Here is a 23536-nt window from a genome sequence, read left to right on the forward strand (position 1 = left end):
TACTAAGATATAGTCCTTCAATAACTGAAATGGATATTTATAATGAAAATCCAGATTTTAGCATACTCGTGCTTCTTAAGATTATAACCATGATATTCTGTTTAACAAATTCCCTTCACCCATATGTATATATTTCTATCTACATAACCAATATTTTTTCAATATTAATAAATATAGGCCCAATGAGTTCCAATTACTTAGCACTTTTACCCCCCTTATTTCATGTGGTCTTCACATCAGCTCTCCAGAAGACAGAGTTAACATAGGGTTAAGATAGAGTTAATTCACGAAGGACAAACTCAAAGATTGGAGGAGTTTAGCAAATTCCCCAAAGCAGACAGCTACTGAGTGATAGAATCTTCACCAACAATCAGATCTTCAGTTTTCAAATTTCAGATTTCAGTTCCTATGCTCTCCCAGTAAGTGATCATGCTTGTTTCTAATTTTTAAAGTGTCTCTCTCTCATTCATACTTTCCATTTTCCAATACAACTTCTTTTTCTCAGATAGAATTCTATAATTTCCATTGTAAAATTTAAATACTTATACCTCACCCATATTTCAATGCTTCATCATCATTTGAAATATGTGTACTACAATTAAATGCTCTCCAGAAACTATTCTGAATGAGATAAATGATCTCCCCAGTTATAGTGAAGCATCTGATTAGACTGACCATGTTCTAAATAGATAACAGAAGTAAGAACAATGGTTCAGAGGATGTTAGAGCTGGCAAGGCCCAGAAACAACATGTGGGTCTGTGGTTTTTAAACTTTTCATTGTTGTTATTTAATTTTAAATAAGGAACTTTTTTCCTCTCAAATGTAATTTGATGAGGCACACAATAAATGAAACAGATTTTTTTTAAGGCAGTAACTTAAATAGAAGCAAGACAGGGCTCAAGAGTACTTGCATTTCTACCACACACCTCAAGGATCCATGGAAATACACTTGAAACTAGACTGCAAAAAAAAAGCAAGTGAGGCCCTGAGAAGGAGAGTATCTTGCCCATGGCCGCTCAGTGAATCACGTCCCCTGATTCGAGTACAAGTTTCTTTCTGCTATGCCATACCTTCTCACACCACTACACAGCCCTATGTCAACATGTGATGTCTGCTTCTACTCACTTTCCCAACGAAGGTGAGGGAGGATCTGCACCTGGGTCCTAAGTTCAGTTCTCTACTGCCTATTGGACATCACCTTCTGGACATCCCATACGATCTTCCAGGTCAACATGTTCCCCAAAAACCTTGCTGCTGAATTTCATTTTTAGTGGCTTCTCTCCAGTTTCACCCTGTTAATATCTGTCAGTAGTAACCCAATCCAGGAAAATTTAGGAGTATTCATTTCCTTTCTGATTTCCGCACTCACATCTAATCTCTCATCAATTGGCTTTTAGTTAGTATGTGTGCCTTCCTCTCCAGGAAGAATAGTTTGTTTTGTTTTGTTTTACTTAGTTAGCTTTTAAATTCAGAGTTCAAGAAAAATGGCTTGTAAATCCACTTCTCATGTTCTTTTTTTTCTGGAAATTCTCATAGGAATGAGAAAGAAATGAATCCTGTCAACAAACTTGACCAAGACTGAATTTTTCTTTCTTCTCTTTGCCACCTTCTCAGTAACTGTCTAAGGAATTGAAGTCAGTATGTGAAAGGGCCAGCCCTGGTGGCCTAGTGGTTAAGTCCGGTGCACTCTGGTTTGGCAGCCCGGGTTTAGTTCCTGGGTGCAGACCCACACCACTTGTCTGTCAGTGGGCATGCTATGGCGCAGGCTCATATGAAAAAAAAAAGGAAGATTGGCAACAGATGTTAGCTCAGGGCGACTTTTCCTCAGCAAAAAAAAAACACATGGAATTATGTTAAAATCATCACATTGCCCAATTCAAAAGTCACTTCAAAGAATCCACACTCATTTCTATTACCAGTTCCTTAACAGGCTCGAGGTTTTTGTTTCAAAATGAGTTGAATGGCTATGATTCTAGGGCAGCCAGCCCTTGATGTGGATATGGACTGCACATGAATTCCTATCAATCCCCGAGACGGTCCCGCACATAGTAGGTGTGGGTTTTGATCAATAAATATAGATGTAAAAAATTATCTATTCCTTCTTTTCCTCTAAATAAAATTACAACTGATTCTGAGTCCTCCATTATTCCTGGGTTTGGGGAGATTTGGTCTCATTCATTATTGGCGATTGTGAGGATCTGAGATGCTTAAGCAGTGCACAGAAAATGAGAGCAAGCTCTCTAATCTCTGGACCATCATAGATGTTACCTGCATCCTGATGGTCCAAGCCAGCTATAAATAGTTCCTCTACTGAGGTTGCTTCCTGATTCTGCGCCACACATGGGATAGGGTGATTTTTGACTGACTCCTGAATCTAGGGTTCAGCAGACACTTTTCGATTGTCGCACACTCAGCAGTCTTCCGCCTTTTCAGGATGCTGCCAAGCAGCAGCCTTGGGTGGTGTTAGAACTAGGTCTCAGTCATTTCTCTTGAAAGTTGTATTCTTTCTGTTTTGGTCACTTGCTAAAGTACTCAAGTCCTTAAAAGTAGTTTCTTGCCCATTGTTTATGCTTTTGTCTAGTTCAACTAAAACATCCTCTAAAGCAAAAGTACACGTATTTTTCTGCCAGCTTTGTGATTGGGGAAAAGGAAAGATATAAAGAAAACTAGTTAATAGCTTTTAACTATTGTTTTCATTGTTAATGCTGTGTTATTCTTTCTTGTTTACATATTGGCGTTAAAATGACTATAAAAATTCATTCTTCTTTAGAATCTTGTCTTACGCTTCCAGGTAAGTGCTAATCTGGCAGTAAGCAACGTCACGACAAACCTGTCAGTGGGTGCTGGTAACTGGAGCTCATCCAGCCGCCTGCACCTCTTTCAGTACATAGGAACAGCCACTGGGTGGAGGAGGATGTGGCATTTCCTGCTTGATTCATCAATGTTTGTCCTATGACCAAAGGCTAGAACCTAAGCAAATATCCTTTGTCGACACAACTTGTCAATAGTTCATTTTTAGAGACGACAGTAGGATTTCTGGCAACTTTTTCATTTAAAATTCTTGGAGCAAAGTGGATCCAGAGATGAGAATATAATAGCTGGCAAGTTTTCATTTTATTACTTCTTTCCTATGGCTCAAACCATTGGAATTCACTTTTCACTGCTAATCTCATTAGTAAAAAATCTTCATGTGTACTTTCTCCTGCCACATGTTCCAAAGATTTGGAATTGAAATATTCCACAAACAAACAGAAGTGACCATTTCTGTAGTTAATGAACAATTTTCTAGGATCACTGGATACAAAATCCATTCCTTTTGTCTGAAAATGTAATCAAATAGATAATATTGTTTGCATGAAGAGCATGGAATTGGAGTTCATAAGGCCAGGGGGATTAGTGTAAGGAACATGAGACTAAAAACCATTTACTTGAATTTATATTTCTGATTTACACCCATTTGAGTAAGCTCAGAAAATTATTTTCCCTCTCTTGGCTTCAGGAGTCCCATATTTAAACATGCTGGATAAATTGTTTCTAATTTTCTTCTAGCTCCGTCAATCTAGGATTTTATCAACCTGAAATAAAATAACTATTCCCTGATTGAGATCTTCTTTATCACTACATGTCATATGTTTAGCTGATAAAAAGCAATTAATTAGTTGAAAGTCAGTATGATGTTAATTACAACAATACACTTCACAGCATATTTTTCTGGGCTCATGCTGCTCTTTGCATTACTCTTTTGTTGCAGTTTTTGCTACTATTTCTAGAAAAACCTCATGAATCTAGCCTTCCTTGAGGTGGGAAGATACGTTTTATTAGTTCATCTTTTCATGTAACTAGCTTGTCTCTAACCATCATGCCAGTGATTTTTAACTTGTACTAGGAAGGGAACGCAGAATCTCTATTCTTGTAGGCTTTATGTCGTTGACTTCTATCCTTATAGGCTATCTTTGTAGGCTATCTCCTCTATCCTTGTAGGTTTTATGTCATTGACCAGAACTGAAAGTGTCTGTCCTAATTCCCTTTTAAAACTCTTATCTTAAAGAGGCTGGCCCAGTGGCCTAGTGGTTAAGTTCACACGCTCCACTTCAGTGGTCCTGGGTTCACAGGTTCAGATCCCAGGCACAAACCTAGCACTACTTGGTAAGCCACGCTGTGGCAGCATCCCACATAAAATAGAAGAAGATTGGCACAGATGTTAGCTCAGCAACAAAAAAGGGAAGATTGGCAACAGATGTTAGCTCAGGGCCAACCTGTCTCACCAAAAAAAAGAAATTTGAAAAACTCTTATCTTAAGGATTTAAGTTTGCTTAATAAGTTTTAATGAGCAATTGCTCCATGCTAGGCATTGTATTAGCACTGGGGATATAAACAAGAACGTTAAATTGTCTCTTTTCCTAAAGAAGTCACAGTCTAGCGAGAAAGATGGACTTGGAAATAAGCAACTGCAAAACAGAGACAGCTGGTTATATGGATGTAAGGACAGGATGTTACGGGAGCATAACAAAGGAAGAATCGATTCATATTCTGAGGGGAAAGAGGTCATGGAAGGCTTCCAGAGAAAAGTCTCACCTTTAGTGTGGTGAGAACAAATTGTTCTAGAATTTAGAGGGATGGACCTCGTCAAGTGGAAGGAAAAAATTGGAGAAGGACCAGAGGTGCCTAAAGAGAATATGTTAGGAGGAGGGGGTATGTAGGAACAAGTTCAAGAAATTATGCAAGAGTAGAAGGGAAGGAAGGCAATGCAAGAGTTGAAGCGAAAGAGGTGAACAGAGGCCTTGTATGTCAAGAGGCGTTTAGAGTTCATCTTGGGGGCTAGAGGAGCCATATAAAAGTTTTAAGCATAATACCACCAAATTTGGATTTCAGATCATTACTGTGCCTGCAGTGGAGAATGCGATGGAAAGGAAAAGACTGAATAAGGGACATCATTTACGTGGCTATGGTGGTCAATCATGAAAGGATGATGATAGCTTGAACCAAATTGTTTATCAGATTTGGTGATTAACTCTATGGAGGAAAAAAGAGAGGGAGGAAGACAATGCCTAGATTTCAGGTTTGTCTCATTTTGCTTGTTCTAGTACATTGTGGCTGCTTAGTAGGAGTTTTCAAAAAATTTAAACTGGGGAATCTAACAGATCTGTGTCTTGAAGAGGTTTTGGAGATTTAAAAAAAAAAAAAGACTGCTGCCAGAGATAGAGACAAGCAAGTCTGTTACCCATTGAAAAAGTCCAATTAAGAGAAAAAGAGAGTCTAAAATTCATAAAAGAAAAAAATAAGGTAAAATGCACAATGTCTATCGACTTGAAAGATGTTTACAAGTACTGTAACAGATGCAAACGGAGCCCATAGAATGGCCTGGAGGAAGACAGCACATCATCCCTCAAAATAATCCAGAAGGAGCTCTATTGTCAAATGAAAATTCCATCAAGAATGGTAAACACTTTATTTGACATTTTTCCTGGGACTGATCTTCAGTTGACTCTCTGTTTCCTCTTCATATTTGAAGAATGATTTATGGTTGCATATTATTTAGATAGAACTTTAATTTCAGTACTGGAGAGAAAAAGGGATCTGTGCGCCAGGATAGTGTCAAGGAAAGGACAAGATGTCTTATTATGCTTTTTCCTGTGAGGGAAACAGATATCATACATCATTGTGAAAGGCCACAGGGAGTGTTCTCTGTGGACACATTCACTTTATTTGCCATGACGTAACTGTGTAATGCATGAGACTGGCATTGGTCTAAGTCAACCAAGAAAGTCACAAAGAGTATAGGATTGGGGTACAAATGTGAGTCTTATCATATGTTTTACTCAGTTTCGAGCACAGATTAAATGTCTAGAAATGTCAAAATTTATTATTTTCTATTATCATTATCATAGAATGAGAAGAGTAGCTGGTATTTAAGAGTAGAGAAGGGAGCAAAGAGAACCCAATTGAGTTACAAAGTAGGACAAGAGACAGACTCTTAGCCATTACAGCCCACCACCTATTTTTGTAAATATGATTCTATTGGAACACAGCCAGGTATGTTTATTTATATAACGTAAATTAATTTGCTTACACAACAGCAGCACTGAGTGGTTGTGACAGAGACTATATGTTCAGCAAAGCCTATAACATTTGCTATTTGGTTCTTTACAGAAAAGGTTCACCAACACATAGTCTAGACAAGTGCTCTCCTTGGGTGTTTCTGAAGCCTTGAGAGAAAGACTTCAGGTGAGTTCCTTACAGGAGAAAATAAGGAGTTTGGCAGTGATAGATCTATGAAAACTCATATTCTGAAAATAGAATCTGAAATATCAGCTATAGAGAAATGCCTAAGTGTAGTGGGAGTGACCAGGCGGAGGTGAGAGATGCAGTTTTGCCTTCTTTACTTCCAGCTCAAGATCATTTGTCACCTCCCGGCTTAGAATTTTAGGGTTGGTTTGTGAAACCTCGGTGAGATGAGTCTGGTTTTCATTTGCCTCCCATTCATCATGATACAGCTCAAGAAGCAACTTGAAATGAGTTTACCTAATATTTAATGCCGCTATTTTGTTGTGAGTATTTTGACACAGAAGACATTTCATACTCACCCCTAGTTTGTGCCTCCAAAAAAAAAATCGGCTTTCATTTTTTTAAGTCCCAAGTAACGTGCTCAACACATTCACACTCTTAACCCAGATCCCTGAGCCTTGGTCCATTCTCTACTTCATTTTCCTTGATCCCCATCCCATTCCTGACTTCTGCACCCTCCACTTCACCCTTTATCTTCACTGGGTCCCTGGGCCTTGCTCCATCTCCTTGCCTCATCTCATTCCAGATCACTCCATCCTCCACCCTACCCTAAGCCACACATTTTCCTGGTGCTCAGAATGATTGAATTGATTTAGGATTGGTTAAGTCTCAAGTGTGGGATAACAAAGTCTCATGTGCACATTACCTAATAATCATAATCAAAATAATAATAACAAAAGAAGTGTAAAGGGTTTGTTGTTTATATCTCAGTAAAATATTCAAAATGACATAACAAAGCAACTAACTTCTCAAAAAATACCATGTCTTAGCCATGAAAATAGAGTTTCTGGATTCCCTAGCAATAACCAAGAAGGAGATACAATCTCATATGCCATACAATCTCTAAACCCATCTCACATATTCTAGAATTTCCAAAGAAAATAACAACATTGTTTTCTCACCTTTTTTTCTGAAATAACTCTGTATTTTATGCTTGAAAAATGATTTACAAGGCATCTTTCTTTTTTCTTAACAATAAATAGGAAAAAAAACAGGATAGGGATTGACTTATTTTCACTCAGTTACAAAAGACAAAGATCACAAAATCCTACTCAAATGGGCCTAGTGGCAACTTATCTAAAAGAAAAAGAGCAGAGGAAAAATACAAAATTAACTTCTCAAATCCAAGCAGGCCTGCCATTCTGGGCACAGGTCTTCCGTAGCTGAGAACAACTTGAACCACGATGGATTCTGCACAAGCTTTCTCTCCCTCTAGAGTACGCTCAGCACAAGCCCAGAATCTGCAAGTGAACCACATAACTTGGTGCTGTCACAGGACACCAGTAGCAAGATTTGGAGCATGACAGAGTTTCGGCATTGTGGCAGGAGCTTACAAGTTATTCCATGCCACCCTACCTAATGTGCGCACTCCCTGGTGGATTTCTCACATGCATTAGTGCACTGGTTTAGTAGCTTCTAGCCACACGTAACTATTGAGCACTTGAAATGTGGCTGGTCCAAAGTGAGATGTGCTACAAGTATAAAATACATACCAATATCAAAAACTTAGTAAAAAAAAAAAGTTTATATTGATTATCTTCTGAACTGATAATAGTTTTGGTATATTGGGCTAAGTAAAATACATTATTAAAATTAATTTTACCCATTTCTTTTGTAGCTACTAAAAATTTTGAGATCACACATGTGGCTCATATTATATTTCTATTGGACAGCGCTGCTCTAGAGACTTGCACACGTTGGTAACTCTCATTTCCTTAGTCTTCTCCCAGACTATGGGTCCAAGGCCCTGACACAGGAAATTGTCAAGAGGCCACATGATTGGATATGAGAAATTATTGCTTCGTGTCATTGGAAGGTGAGGTTTATTCATAGCTGCTTGGGCTTTATACAGCCATTGGCTGCCTGGGAGCCCATACCTCCCTACCTCTCTTCTAGATATTCTTTTCCAACTATGACAGCAAGTTGAATCTGAAAAAAAGTGAGCATTCTCTGTCCACCAATGGGCTTTGCAAGACAAAAGGGTAGATTATTCAGCTTCAGTAAAAAACAAGTTCCTGACATCCAGGCAGTGGCAAAGAAATCCCAGACATGGTGTTCTGCTGGGTTTACTTTTATTGAACAAGCAGTTGGACAGACAGCATTGTGATCAGGAGCTTTCCAGAGCACAGATTGGGTGGAAGTGTTTCTGTGCCCTCAGATCAAAGAATCCAGGAGGAAAGAGATGGAAGACTGAAAGTCAGTGAGTCCATTCCCCCAACAGCTCTGTATGGTTTTCTACAGTAAATAAGATGAGCTCTGAAGAGTTATTTGTATATACAGATGGATAAGGTAGGCAGTTCAGAATCGGGGTATACATTTTCCCTCATGGCTTTCACCAATTCTCACATCATTTGTCCTAGAAAAGAAGAGAGGTAGATTATATGCTTGAAATTCAGAGACATTACAGAAATGTGGGCTATAAATTTATAGCTGTACCGTAGTCAGAGAAATCCATAGATTCCTGCATTCTGCCAAGAATTCACAACTTAAAATCACTTTCACATTTTATTCAATTGATTCAATGAGTATTTATTGAACACCTACTATGTACTACTCACTGAGGTACATATAAAAATGAATTCTGCTCTTGATTACATGTGACCCTGATGGTAAGAAAAAGAGGTAGGTGTCATTAACATCATTTCACAGGGGAGGAGATTGAGCATCAGAGAAGTTTAGTGACTAGCCAAGGTCTCACCTTCAGTCAGGACTTGAATCAAATTCCTCTAACATTAATGCTTTACTGTTATAGTTTGTTTTAGGCCATGAGAATTTAATCAGCTATCCTCCTTGCCTGACTCACCTATGTATTCTTATTTGAATCAACATTTAAAATCTTGAGATCAACGTTTAAAACACTAAATCAACATATACAATTTTTTTTAAAAGGTGGTAAGGTCCTCAGGCATTTTTCTTCCATATAACTGTACAGCACCAGCTAGTATCACCTGGATCACTAGTGTCTGTATCATTCCAAACTCAAACCTCCATTTTAGTTCTCACCTCGACCCCAGGAAGTTTCTTTTGGTTTGAAAGCAGCAAGCTATGGCCCGGTTGAATCCTTGAAAATCTTTGTCATGGAATAGAGAATAGTCACTTATTCATCTCACAAAATAGTACTAGTATTTTCCTTGACATAGAAATTTCCTTCCAATGTAGCTAATCTTTACCTAATTGAGATAATGCCTTCTCCAAAGCCCCTAGTTTTCAGAATCTCTTGACGACTAAGGGATGGTGGCAGAACATAAGAAATGAAGTCAGAAGATCTACACTGGACCAAAAATATCATACTGAATAACCCTGATAAGTTGCAGGATTCCCCCAGGCTGATTTTCTGTAAAATGTGAAGGATAATCATCCCTGCCCTAATCACAGGACTAGTGGGAGGATGCAAAAGGAAAAAGCACATAAAACTCTAAAGAGTTACGTAAATTTTAGTAGTTATTGAATAATAGAAAATATCTATTAGATAGTAAGCAAAAGTATGGGTTCCAGGATCTTCAATCTGTTTTTCCAGAAAAGTTGTGACTGCCTGGCCTTTTATTGCATTCTTGGGATTCCAGACTCTTAGAAAATCTTCTATCCAGGAACAAAGTTCAGGTATTAGGTTCCAACCTCCAAGATATGCATCCCTAGTAGTCATCAGAGCAATGCTGGGCTGTGACCCACTTGTACCACCTTGATATATCCAAGATTACATCACTGAATCAAACAGAAGGAACTGAACCCATGCCCAGGATATCTTGTGTTCTAATGATTTCTTCTATCAGCTAACATCATAAATAATTCCTATCACTAAGAATGCTTGTTATATATTTCTAGTGGAAAGAAAACACTCAAAAATGAAAGAAAGGAACTCCCTCACAAAAACTTTTGTGCTTAGTCCTGGCAAGATTCGTCATTATTTGAATAAATACATCTTACCAGTATTATCCTATGGCAAGTTCCTCATAATGTAGTTTTTTGTCAAGTTGTCTACATGAGACTGCAGCAAGGTGTGGTCTAAAGTGTGGTCAATAGGACTTGCATAAAGATTCTTTTTTACTGTTTTATGATACATGTAACCAGGTGTGTTTGTGAGATGGGGGACAGTATATTCTGTGGATACAATGAGGAGCAAACCACTAAGAGTTCACATGTAATGAGATAGCAAACACAATGGAGCAAAAATTTAAACCCTCTCTTCATGGGTGTGTAAAGACCCAGAGTAGATAGATGACTTTGTCAAGCCCACACGAGAAAGAAATGAAGGTCTCCTGATGTCATCCAGTAGTCTGTCTACTCGATCCTGCCTTCCAGCTGCTAAAGTGAAACCAGAAACACCTAGCGAATAGCTCTTGTTTTTCTGGTTTCCCATATCAAGGCTCACTGAGTAGTTCTTTTGAATACGGCCTTATCTCCTATTACTTAAGATCCCCAAAACTGGCAGAATAGTTTCCAATTCCATCATTGCCAAAGCTTTTGTAGCTGTGGAATGGAGTAAAAAAAGTTGTGAATAATAATAAATAATTATTAAATATAATTTATTAAAATATTGTTTGCTTTTATTAAATAGAAATATATTTTAAAACATCCAATGTAAATTTTTTGAAGTATAATTCACTAAAATTATTAAAAATAAATAAGCTCTGTGCCAGAATCTGTTTCTCTAGTTCGTACTTTAGACTCTTCTCTTCCTCTAACTTCATACTTTGGACTCTTAGGCATAAAATAATAGTGATAATAACAATAAATTCCATTAATTTGTAGACACTGTGCCAAATGCTTAAAAGTCAACATTTATTGAATATTTTCAATAACTTGGTGTGATCTTTGTTTAGATGTTTATGAGATTTTCCAAAGGTCTCATAGGTGAAGAACATCAAAAATGAGAATTTGAACCCATATTAATCTGGTAACATAAAATTTTATCTTATTTGAAAATTTCTTGTTTTTCTCCAAGTTACATATCATCTTGCCTTAGAAAGAGATTCCTCAAGTGCAATCACCAAGGAGAATGTTAAACTCAATAATGTGTCAGAATATCCTTGCAGGGATTTCAAAGAAAAGGTCAACTTTTCATGTTGGGAGACAGTTTAATGCAATGTAAACTGCAAGGATCCAGGGGTTACCCAGAAATGGTTCAAATCCAGCTCTGTCACGATCTGACCTCTCCTGGTCTCTGTCTCATCTTTTTATTATAGATCAAAAAACTAAAACCTACTTTGCGAAAGTGTTAGATTAGGGACATTGCTCATAAACAATCTATTAATGATCCCAGTAAACATTTAAAAATGTTAACTACTGTATTATTATTCCCACTTATTTCAGTAATTACTGAATTATCTTCACAACAAAGACATGACCAATTCTGGGGTTACCTGACCCAGTAGCACGTCCCTGACCAGAGAAATGTCCATCACCCAGTACAAGAGAACAGAAGCAGAACTGACTGGTTCTAACACTGTAAGCATGAATGCCAATGTACTTACAGATGCTGGCACGCTGGGAACTGTGGTTCCTGGGGTGCTGCTCTCCTCACACCTCCCTTCACTGCGTATGTGTGTATTAGTCTGGCGCATTCTAAAACAGAACAGAGGAGGTTTCCAAGATGGGAAGACTCACAGTTAAAATGAGAAAAAACAAGGGTCAATGTGGGTGACATCTGGGCATCAAACCAGAACTGAAAAGAGGGGTAGGCCCTGGGATCTGCATTCAACTGTTTTCCAATAGGCATCATCCAGGTTTAATCTCTCTCTTCTGATTTAGCTCGAGATTGTTCCCCAGCCCTGGATCTATCCCGTCACATTTCATTCACCTCTATACTCATAGAATTGTTGAATGTGGGAAATAAACTTTGAGATCATCTAGTCTAAAAGCTGCTATTTTATAGATGGGAAAATTAAGTACTAGAGAAGTTTGACTTTATTGAATACCTATGATGTGATTTGGGGATTAAAAGATATAACATATTTTATAAAATATATTTTATGTAAATATATAAAATATAGAGAGAATATAGATTCTCTCTATATTTTATAAAATAAAACTGTACAGAATCATACAGTCTAAACTTTATAGTTGAAAAAATCTTAAAAGGTATGAATTTTAGTGCCTCTCCCTTAAGAATTATTATCTATCAAACACCTACTTGTTTGCCTCTGGTGATGGGAAACTCACTCTGCATCAAGGCCATTCATTTTTGTCTTTGAACATTGCTCAAGTTGAAATTGCTTCCCCATATCTTCCGCTAGGACCACAGAAGTCAACACTGTTCCTTTTTGCCTGGGATAGCTTGAATTTTCTCTTTATAATACATACTCCCAATTCCTTTAGCTAAATAATCCATCCTGAAGCTTGCCTTAGTAATCTTTTCATCATTGGAGTTTCTGACTCTACAGTTCCCCTTGATAGAGTATTGTGTTCTCTACAGTTCCCCTTGATAGAGTATTGTGTTCTCTACAGTTCCCCTTGATAGAGTATTGTGTTCTCTACAGTTCCCCTTGATAGAGTATTGTGGTCTCTACAGTTCCCCTTGATAGAGTATTGTGGTCTCTACAGTTCCCCTTGATAGAGTATTGTGTTCTCTACAGTTCCCCTTGATAGAGTATTGTGTTCTCTACAGTTCCCCTTGATAGAGTATTGTGTTCTCTACAGTTCCCCTTGATAGAGTATTGTGGTCTCTACAGTTCCCCTTGAGTAGACTTGTTATGGGTTTATACAGTTAACAGAGTGCTTGGCTCTGACATTTACAATAAAGAGAAGTTGAAGGACTTCCAGGCTGAAGATAAGTCATATATAGCATGAAACTCCTGAATGGTTGTACTTATTCCTTAAACAGGGACTTCTTAATTCTTAAAACTCTGTAAGATCCACGGATGGATTTCAACAGATTTATGTGCCCACAGGTACTATGCAGACAAGCTGTTAATGTCACATCATTTTCTTTTCTGGAAAGAGAGAACTTCCTCCGTATTATAAAAGGAATCTTTGATTCCCAAATGTTTAAGGAACTACTGCCTTGGATACAACAATAGTGTAGTAGGGAGAAAAGAAACCGTGTTTAGGTCCGAATCAACAAGGTTAAAATCCTGTCTGATCTACTCGCTGGCTTTGTGACTTTAAACAAGTTCCCTGAATGCTCTGAGCCTCAGATTCACCTCAGAACAGTGGAGATAGAACTACTCTATAGCAGGTAGTGAGGATTCAGTGAGAGGGCCTTACCTACAGATGTAAGGTATAAAGCATTCATATTCAGGTTTTATCCCAAATATATCAACTGTGGAGTGGCTGTTTCTTTTATGAGTAATTTGACTTAAAAAGAAACAAATGTAAGTTCAAATATTTTCCCTGAATTGGAAAAGCAGTATATCAGGCCATGCTCACATTCTGGGCCTTGCTCACAGTGTCCTAAGAAGGATAGAACATACAAGGCTGCAATGTAAGTCTGGGGTGGGGTGAGGTGGAAAAGTCAAGATTTGCCATTATGCTCTTATTTAAAGCTGGTCAAATGAAGCTAGGAAAAGGTAAGGAATGTGTATGAAGATAAGGACAAGATAGCATTTGAACAGAAAAGCAACACAAAGCTACAACCAATAACAGAAGTATTAAAATGAATCTCTTGTATTGAACTTAAAAATTCTTCTCAATAACCCTGTGAAGTCAACTGGCTCAGAGAACTGTCTCCACTTCTCCAATGAAGAAATTGAATCTCAGAAGGATGAGATAATATGTCCACAGATGGTAATAAATTTGAGAACAGACACAAGGTCTTCCATTTGCTCCAGTGCACTTTCTTTTGCTTTATACACTTCCTGTTCCGAGAAGACTTACAGGATGGGAAATATGTGCCTATCAGGTAGTCATAAGGCCCATTAGAGATTATAGGTTGGGCTCTCTGTATAGCAATGATTCTCAAATTTTTTTCTCTTTATGCAAAGGATGGATGATGTTCACACTTCCATGAGTGTACATGGGCTTATAAAGATTTTCTCTAATTGTTGTAACCTCATGACTTTTTCCTTTCTCTTCCACTCAGTAAAGTACATTAGCACTTTTATTAAAGAGATAACCTTAAATCCTCCCTATTTTATAAATGACAAAGATCATTCACAAAATCTGAATTTTTAACTGCTATTACTAGCAAATTAGTTGAAACATACCTCAAATTGATATCAGTACCCTACTGTGGGTCAACCCTGTGGTCAAGAGCCTCTACGCTGGAAGATAGGATGATGTGACTTGTATACTTACAGATTTTCATGACAGAGCATGCAGGGATTGTTGTACGTCTGGCCATCATCACCACAGACAGGCTTTAAATTCTTTGGGCAAAGGTAACCTATCTTGGGCAATACTCGGTAGTGTTTGCACATCTCAGAATCCTGAAAAAGCAAAACATAAATCAGATTTACTCAATGACACTCAAGAGGGATGAGTTTGGGAAAACCTTTTGATATCCTCAGCGACATTTGAATAAATGACTAGTAAAGGAATTGTAACATAGGTCATACAAATTCACATGTTTCTTTTCACATCTTATTAGGTAGATTTAGCCTCCTGGATTTGGCTTCTTTTTACAAGGGAAGATAAGTAGCTAAACCAAAAAACAAAGAAGAACAAAGCAGTAAGAAAGCAGAAACCTTACATGATATCAGGCACAGACAAACTGAGGAACACCCTTAGGATGAAAACAAGGATGGTAATCATGCAAGAAATAATTTCTTTTATTACTTAAATGAAGGCACTGGTTATATACAATCTAGAAAGGAAAGACTCAGAGGCAAATACTAGTTAATTGCATGGGCTTTTGAGTCCTAGCTCTGCCACTAACTAGAGGATTGATTTATTAAACTACTCTGAGTCTTAGTTTCTCATCTGAAAAACGTGAATAATAGTTCTTGCCTTATACTGTTGTTTTAGGGGATTTAAATGCACGTATAACACAGTGTTTGGCACACACAAAGTGTTCGGTATATGTAGTATGCTTGTCAGTATATTTCCCAAGGTAAGAAAATTCTCATGTTAAAAAAGGAACATATTTGGGGGGCTGGCCTCGCAGTGCAGAGGTTAAGTTCACACGTTCAGCTTCAGCGGCCCGGGGTTCAGTGGTTTGGATCCTGGGTGCAGACATGACACCTCTTGGCAAGCCATGCTGTGATAAGCATCCCACATATAAAGTGGAGGAAGATGGGCATGGATGTTAGCTCAGGGCCAGTCTTCCTCAGCAAAAACAGGAGGATTGGTGGTGGATGTTAGCTCAAGGCTAATCTTCCTCAAAAAAAAAGAACATATTTGTTCTTTGTAGTCTTTTGGAAGTATGAATTCAATAATAATAATTTTATTAATTAAAACAAAATAGGACCAAAGGAAAAAAAGAGATAGAGAAACTTTAAAAACAGGATTACAGAAGACTTAAATTCCATGGTGTCAGTAATTACATTAAATATTAATAAGACTAATTATTCCAAAGACAGGAATTGCTAGACTAGAAAAAACAAAAAGACTCAACTATATAATGTTTACAAGAAGTATACTTTTAATATATCTTTATATTTCAACCAATAAGTTGAAAGTAAAAGGATGGAAAATATATACATGCAAATACTCATCATTTAAAGGCTAGTCTATCTATATTAATATCACACAAAGTAGAATTTAGGACAAGAAGTATTAGCAGAGATAAAGATAAGGATTTCTTTTTTATTTTAGTTATTTATTTATTTTTAAATTTTTATTTTTATAGCAGTGACATTGGATGATAATATTATATAACTTTCAGATTTACATGATTATATATTTCAAATTCTGTGTAGATTACATCATGTTCGCCATCCAAGGACTAATTGTAACACATCCCCACACACATGTCTAATCACCCCTTTCTCCCTCTTCCCTCCCCCTTCCCCTCTGGTAACCACCAATCCAATCTCTGTTGTTACATGTTTCTTTGTCATTGTTTTTATCTTCTACTTATGAGTGAGATCATATGGTATTTGACTTTCGCCCTCTGACTTGTTTCACTTAGCAGAATACCCTCACAGTCTATCCATCTTGTCACAAGTGGCCAGATTTCATCATTTCTTATGGCTGAGTAGTAGTCCATTGTGTATATATACCACATCGTCTTTATCCATTTGTCCGTTGATGGGCACCTAGGTTGCTTCCAACTCTTGGCTATTTTGAATAATGCTGCAATGAATATAGGGAATGTATCTTTATGCATTTGAGTTTTCAACTTCTTTGGATAAATACCCAGCAGTGGAATAGCTGGGTCATACGGTAGATCTATTCTTAATTTTCTGAGGATACTCCATACTACTTTCCACAGTGGTTGCACCAGTTTACACTTGTACCAGAAGTATATGAGGGTTCCCTTCTCCCCACATCCTCTCCAACACTTGTTGTTTCCTGTCTTGTTAATTATAGTCATTCTGACTGCAGTGAGGTGATAAAGATGAGGATTTCTAATGATAAAATAATAGGTTCGTTAAGAACAATCTCAAACATGTATGTACCTAAAGTATAGTTTTATAATATATGAGGCAAATATTGACTGACTGAAAGGAGAAATAGGCAAATTTGCAAATATAGATGGAAATATTAACATAATTTTTCAGCAATTGATAGCACATAAAGATCAAAATACGGAATATTTGAAAAACAAAATTAACCAGTTTGATCTAAATGATATTTACAGACCTTTATATCCAACAACTGCAGACTACACATTCTTGTCCAGTGTACACAAAATTATTGCTAAAATAGACCATATTCTAGGCCATTAAGCAAGTGTCAATAAATTTCAAAGAATTAAAGTCATAAAATGTAAGTTCTGTGACCACAGTGCAATAATACCAGTAACAAATATGATAACTATAAAGTTCCTAGGTATGTAGAAATTAAGCAACACACTTCCAAATCACTCATGACTGAAAATAATCATAATGGAATGTAGAAATGTTTTGAAGTGAATGATAATAAAAATATAAATTCTCAAATAGCAGCAGCTAATACAGTGATTTGAGGGGAAGTTATAACTAAATGCATAATTAGCAAAGAAGAAAGTTTTAAAATCAGTGATCTAAACTTCCATCTCAAGAAGCTAGCAAATAATAAGCAAATTAAGCTTGAAAATATAAGAAAACGAATAATAAAGAGGAGAAATTTATGAAATAGAAAACAGAACAAAGCCAAACATCGGTTGTTTGAAAAGGTTAATAAATTGACACACCATTTGCAAAATTGCCAAAAAGGCAAGAAAGATACGCTACCAATATTAAAAATAAAAAGGGTGTCACTATATAAATATAGATATTAAAAGGATAATGTGGAAATGTTATAAATAACTATATGCCAATAAATTTGGCAACTTAGATGAAATTAAAAAATTCCATGAAAACCACTTTCTGAAACAGAGAAGAAATAGAGAATTTAATAGTATGATATCTGTTGATGTTCATTTCAGAAGCGTAAAGAAGTATTTGTTTGCTAGTTTGTTTTGATGAATAATTCAGACATCTAAATGGACTGCTTTAGATTGTAGTGTGTTCTAGATTGATAGAGATATTCAGGGAAAATTTAGACAAGCACCTTCTATGACTCACTGGCAAAGGTAACACTGAACTAGGTATATCCTTAGTAGTTTTCACGTATTTTCTGCTACAAGGTTCGAAACTACTGGGATAAAGCATTACAAAGGAGCAAAAAAGACAGAAGCCTTCTTTTTTTCTTACATAGTACATCAACTCAACAAATCCTGGTTGACTCCACCTTCAAAATAGACTGAGGATCCAACCACCTCTCATTATGACCACTATGACCAAGGTATAAACTAGCGTCATCTCTTCTGTGGATTACTGTCATGGTTAACTAAATAGCTGTCTAACTTTTGCTCTTGCCTCCCTGCAGTGTATTTTCAATACAGCAGGCAGAATTATTCTTATAAAACATAAATCCAATCACATCACTCCTCTTTTTAAAATCTTCATTCAGAATAATGGCCAACATCTTTAAAACAGGCCACAAAATCCTACATAACATGGTCTCCTGTTACTTTAATGACTTCTTCCTCTGTAACTGTCTCTGAGGTCACTCCATTTCAACTACACTGCTATACTGTCCTTCAACCCTTTCCTCAGCACTTTGCTGTTCCTCTTCTTGGAATGTTCTCCCCTCACTTACACATATGGAATCAACCCCTTTAGGCCTTGGTGCATATGTCACCTTCTCCGAGAACTCTTTCCTGTACAGGCTTTAAAACTGAATCCCTGTCTTATATCATATCATTTTTCTACTTTATTTCTCCCTTAGTATTACATTTCATTTGTTCACGTTTTCTATTATCTATGTTCTTTTAATATAAACTTCAAGGGTGTAGAGAGTTATGTCTGTTTTTTTTTATGGGTATTGTTCTCCTACACACATGTAATGCTTGGAAAATAGTAGATGCTCAACAAATATTCGTAGAATGAATAAATGGATGGCTAAGTGGATGACAAATGAATAACGAATGTGGTTCTTTTCTCCAAGAGAAAGCTCAGCTCAGAACCAGATTGTACATTAGGAAGAAGCATGATGGGCTTCTCATCTACTGGGGATATCTTATTTCTTGACCTAGGTGCGAATATCACAGGTGTGATCACTTTGTGATATTTCATTTAGCTGTACACTTATGATACGTGCACTTTTTCTATATGACTATTATACTTCAGTAAAATGTTTTTTTAAAAAGAACAGATTTTATTTTTCACAATAGCCAACATATGAAAACAATCTAAGTGTCCATCAATAGATGAATAGATAAAGAAGATGTGTAACACAATGGAATCTTATTCAGCCATGAGAAGGAAGGAAAAAGAAAATCTTATCTGTGACAACTTGCAGGAAACTTGAGGGCACTGCACTAAGTGAAATAAATCAGACAAGAAAGACAAGTATTCTATGATATCACTTATATGTGAAATCTGAAAAAGCCAAACTCAACAGAAACAGAGAATAGAATGGCAGCTACCAGGGGCTGGGATTGGGGGAATTGGGGAGACACTGGTCAAAGGGTACAAACTTTCAGTTTCAAGATGAATAAATTCTGGGACTCTAATGTACAGTATGGTGATTATGGCTAATAATACTGTATTATAAAGTTGAAAGTTATTAAGTCAGCAAAACTTACATGCTCTCACCACAAAAAAGAAATGGTAATTATGTGAGGCAATGAAGGTGTTAGCTAACCCCATGGTGGTAATCATTTCGCAATATATAAGTGTATTGAATCAACATATTGTACACCTTAAACTTACACAATGTTATGTATCAACTATATCTCATTAAAGCTGGGAAAAAAAAGAACTGATTTTGTGAATAGCTCTTCTCCATGCTTAGGCTTTTCTAGTGTAGTGCCTAATCTACTAGCAATACGTAATTAGTATTTCACTAGTGCAATTCAACCATTATCCTAGCTGAATTGGGCAAATAATTAGATAAAATTCATGTTTTATACCTTTCTTTCTTCTTTTCTAAGTCTCCCTTCTTTTCTAAGGGACCAGGTCCCTTCTAGGGCTCAATTTGAGATTCCACTTGATAAATATACTTCATTCTCTCATATCCCCTTTGTTCCTTTCTACTCCTGACTTTGGCAAAGCTCTAAAAAAAGCAATCTGATTAGGCTAACTTACACTAAGGTATACATTGCTGGTGGGCATCAGCCTATATTTTCAATAAAAAGTTTTAATTACTATGAATTGCTGGTTGGCAGAATTTCACAAGCATGAACACGCTCAGCATTGTAGTCCAGGCTATTGGGAAAAGAATTTGGTTTGGGGAGAAAAAATGAGAGGAAGCTAGGTGAGGAGCCTTTTTGGTCTGCTGAAATTACAGAATTAAGGCTCCTCACTACTGATTTGACCACAGGTGCAAGTCACATTTACTACACACCCACTTTTTAAAATTTCACAAATGTACTAAATTGGCTTGGAGCAGGGCTAAGAATCTCAAAGCGCACAGAATAATGCATTGATGAGTCATCCCAGACTCTCACTAAGCATGAACTACATTTAATCCTCAAAGGACTTGAGGCTGTACTAAATCAGCCTTTTCCAGACCTTTCTATGGAAATGAGGTTTATGGAGGGCAAGTGGCAACAGGACCCCCAAATCAGAAAATTAAGTTAATAAGTAGATTTTCAGAAACAGACACTCTTACCAGAGTATTGAGGGAATCTGGGCTGTCTTCCTCTTCAGAAGATCTAGTGTGGGATGGCTTTTCTCGAATTCCTGCCCTTTCTGAAGCTTCTTTTTGACTAGAGAAAAAAACAAAAAGTAACTTAAAGTTATATCCACAAAGATCAGCTCCTATAACTTCCAGTTGAAAGTTAAGTAATTCTAATATAATATGATAGAACCATAGAAAATTCACCAGAGAGTGACCTAGATGACATGTTAAGAAAAGTAAACAACTGGGAGCTGGCTTAGAGCTCTCCTCACTTAATAGATGTTCAACTTGGACCAGTTGCTTAAATTCCTCAAGCTTAATTCAGTGGAACATAAAAAGAGGATGGTATTGGTAATTCCTGCCTCAAGGAACACACAGCAGTCCCCCCATATTCGCAGGGGATACGTTCCAAGACCCCCAGTGGACTCCTCAAACTGAAGAAGTACTGATCCCTATCTAGCCTGTTTTTCCCTACACGTACATAGCTATGACAAAGTTAATTTACCAGTTAGGCACAGTAGGAGATTGACAACAATAATTATTAATAAAATAAAACAATGATAACAATATACTGTAATAAAAGTTAAGTGAATGTGGCCTCTCTCTCTCAAAATATCTTCTTGTACTGTACTCACCCTTCTTCTTGTGATGATGCGAGATGATAAATTGCCTTTGTGATGAGACGAAGTGAAGTGAATGACATAGGCATTGTGACATAGAATTAGGCTACTATTGACCTTCTGACCATATGTCTGACCATATGATCACCTGCTTCCGGATCGCGGTTGACTGCGGGCAACTGAAACCGCAGAAACTAAAACCGCGGATAAGGGGAAACTACTGTACTGGAAGAGGTAAAAATATACTGATTACTGTTACTGTGTTCATAGTGGTTTTCACAACCGTCGTCATCATCATTATCTATCGTGTCCATTGGTCCCTAAATATGGTTGCCCATCAGAATAATCGAGAAACCCTTTCTAAAAAAATTTCTCTAGCCCTGGAGATTCTGACAATACATTTTGGGGCGTTAATTCTGCATTTTTAAAAAATTTCTCTGTTCAGTCTGATCTAGCTGTGGAACAAAGATCTGGAACAATTTCTTGTAACTATGACCCTGATAGTTGGAAAAAACATTTTTTTTCAAGTGACACAGTTAGTAAACATCATGGTTGGAACTTATAGCTGGATTTCCTGTCTCCAAGTCCAGGTGGTCTTTCTCCTCTATCAGGTGTTCTCAGTTTAAGAGACTTGATCTAAAGACTTATTTTGAGGACCCCGTGGATTCATGAGCACGTATTTATTAAACCAGCAGTTTCTAAAACCACAGTTGCCCCACTAACTGAAGGGGTAACAAGATCCTCTTACTCACAAGATAGTTCTGCACATGTAGCACTTGTTTTTATATAACTTTCCATCAATGCCACGCACGGGATCATTCTCTCGAGTGCACATGAGCTCGTCATTCCTCACGTACTGCCGAAACTTGCTGCAGTTATCCTAGAAAATGAGAAAGGGGAAGTGAACATGGCCTTTTCTGTTCTTGGCTTGGTGGCTTTCTCAAATTTGGTTTTAGGAAGTCCTCTCTTGGCTCTAGGCTCAGACTCACTGCACTCCTCCTGACAATGGAGGCCAAGGAACGCTCAGACTGTCTAAATTTTCTGTCCTCCACTTCACTCTGAACCTCTCTGCACTGGTCCTGGAGACATACGGAAACATAAAACAACACTTGATAGACCTCCTTGTCTCCCCCGCCCTTTCCTTCCATCCTTCCTATTCTCCATTTCCCACATGAGGTGTACTCTTGACCAAAGGGCAATCTCACGGGAATCTAACTCCACAAATGTGATTATCACCGTTAAGTTTGAAGGAAGAAATCTTTGCAGTCCTAAAAAGAAAATACAAAAGGCAGCATCATGCATGCACACTATTGATTCATTGATGCTGAAAAAACCATCCGGGGAAAAGAGAAAAAATACATCAAGGACAGAAGCGAAAGAGGAGGCTTTAAGAGTAGTGTATATTATCTGAACTGTTAAAATCATTGTCAACAAGCTACCTAAAGCCTCATTTCACGTTCAAAGCATCAGAGATAAGCATGCAGTAGAGGTGGTAAGGAATTTTAGCCTCTAGTTTTCAATTCACATTTCTCCCAAAGAGGAGAGACTAAGGCAATAATTGACACACACTGTAGGAGAATTCTCTACAAAACTGAGAAAAACATTAAACTTCAGAGCCAGAAAACAATCTTGTTATAACCCAAAGTGACAATATTGACAAAATCGATTTTCTTTGAAGCAAAAGATTAGCATCTTTATTATTATGAAAGAGAATGCAACATTCTGAGGATGAAAAGTGAAATCGTTATCTTGATATCTTTTAAGAAATAACCTTTGCATCTTTTGAGGGCTTGGCATTTGATTTTTCTTCATCGTTCTTTTTTCTTTCACTAGCTTCTCGCTCACTGCAGAATAAAAAAGGATAGGGTAGTTTTTCCAGGGTTATTATTGAAATTTTTTTAACCAAGTATTTCTTCAATTCTGAACATAAGCAAATATAACACTATTTTCTCATATCTAAAAAAAAATTAAATTTTTTTTTTTACGAATGAGCTCTGATTGTTGGAATTTGCATAACATATTTGTGGCAATGCTATAAACTTTCATAAATTCAGTTAATATCTTCTCATCCAGAATGATATGATCCTAAAAGGCAATTACTTTCTTTTCCTTAATTGAACACATTTATGGCTCTCATATAAAGAGTTGCTTCATTTCTCCTTTTTACTTTTCTTCTTAAATTACAACTAAACTCTCCATTATTGATTCTCCTTAATGTAGAGCGCTTTAAAGTTTATAAACATCTTTTAAAATATTATCTCCTTGAATCCCTATGAAAACTATATTGTGTTGTTATTCTTCCCTTTATATATACGAGAAATTGAGTTTCTGCAAAGTGAACTGGCCTGTTGTGTCACTTAACTGATAAGCTTCCTCTTTGAAAGTCCGTGATTTGGGTCCTATACAATAGCTGGCTCCCTATCTCATGTGCTCCAGGTATGAT

At 37.0% G+C, this 23536-nt stretch overlaps 1 protein-coding gene across 2 annotated transcripts in view; it reads right to left on the reverse strand.

Annotated features, from left to right (window-relative positions):
• Positions 1 to 8341: 8341 nt before the first annotated feature.
• The window catches only part of SPINK5 (serine peptidase inhibitor Kazal type 5), a 69139-nt gene continuing 53944 nt past the window's right edge, over positions 8342 to 23536 (reverse strand). The window contains exons 26-32 of one of the 2 annotated variants that reach the window (XM_014854815.3): positions 22865 to 22937; positions 22083 to 22172; positions 21846 to 21973; positions 20465 to 20561; positions 14519 to 14649; positions 11758 to 11848; positions 8342 to 8642 (exon numbers count right to left, since the gene is read on the reverse strand). In XM_014854815.3, coding sequence (XP_014710301.2) covers positions 8634 to 8642; positions 11758 to 11848; positions 14519 to 14649; positions 20465 to 20561; positions 21846 to 21973; positions 22083 to 22172; positions 22865 to 22937 — 619 coding nt within the window. In that variant the 3' untranslated portion in view covers positions 8342 to 8633. The remainder of the gene's footprint in view (positions 8643 to 11757; positions 11849 to 14518; positions 14650 to 20464; positions 20562 to 21845; positions 21974 to 22082; positions 22173 to 22864; positions 22938 to 23536) is intronic. The other variant, XM_014854813.3, reaches the window with a different exon arrangement.

The sequence above is a fragment of the Equus asinus genome, chromosome 9, assembly GCF_041296235.1.
Source record: "Equus asinus isolate D_3611 breed Donkey chromosome 9, EquAss-T2T_v2, whole genome shotgun sequence".
Lineage (NCBI taxonomy): Eukaryota > Metazoa > Chordata > Mammalia > Perissodactyla > Equidae > Equus > Equus asinus.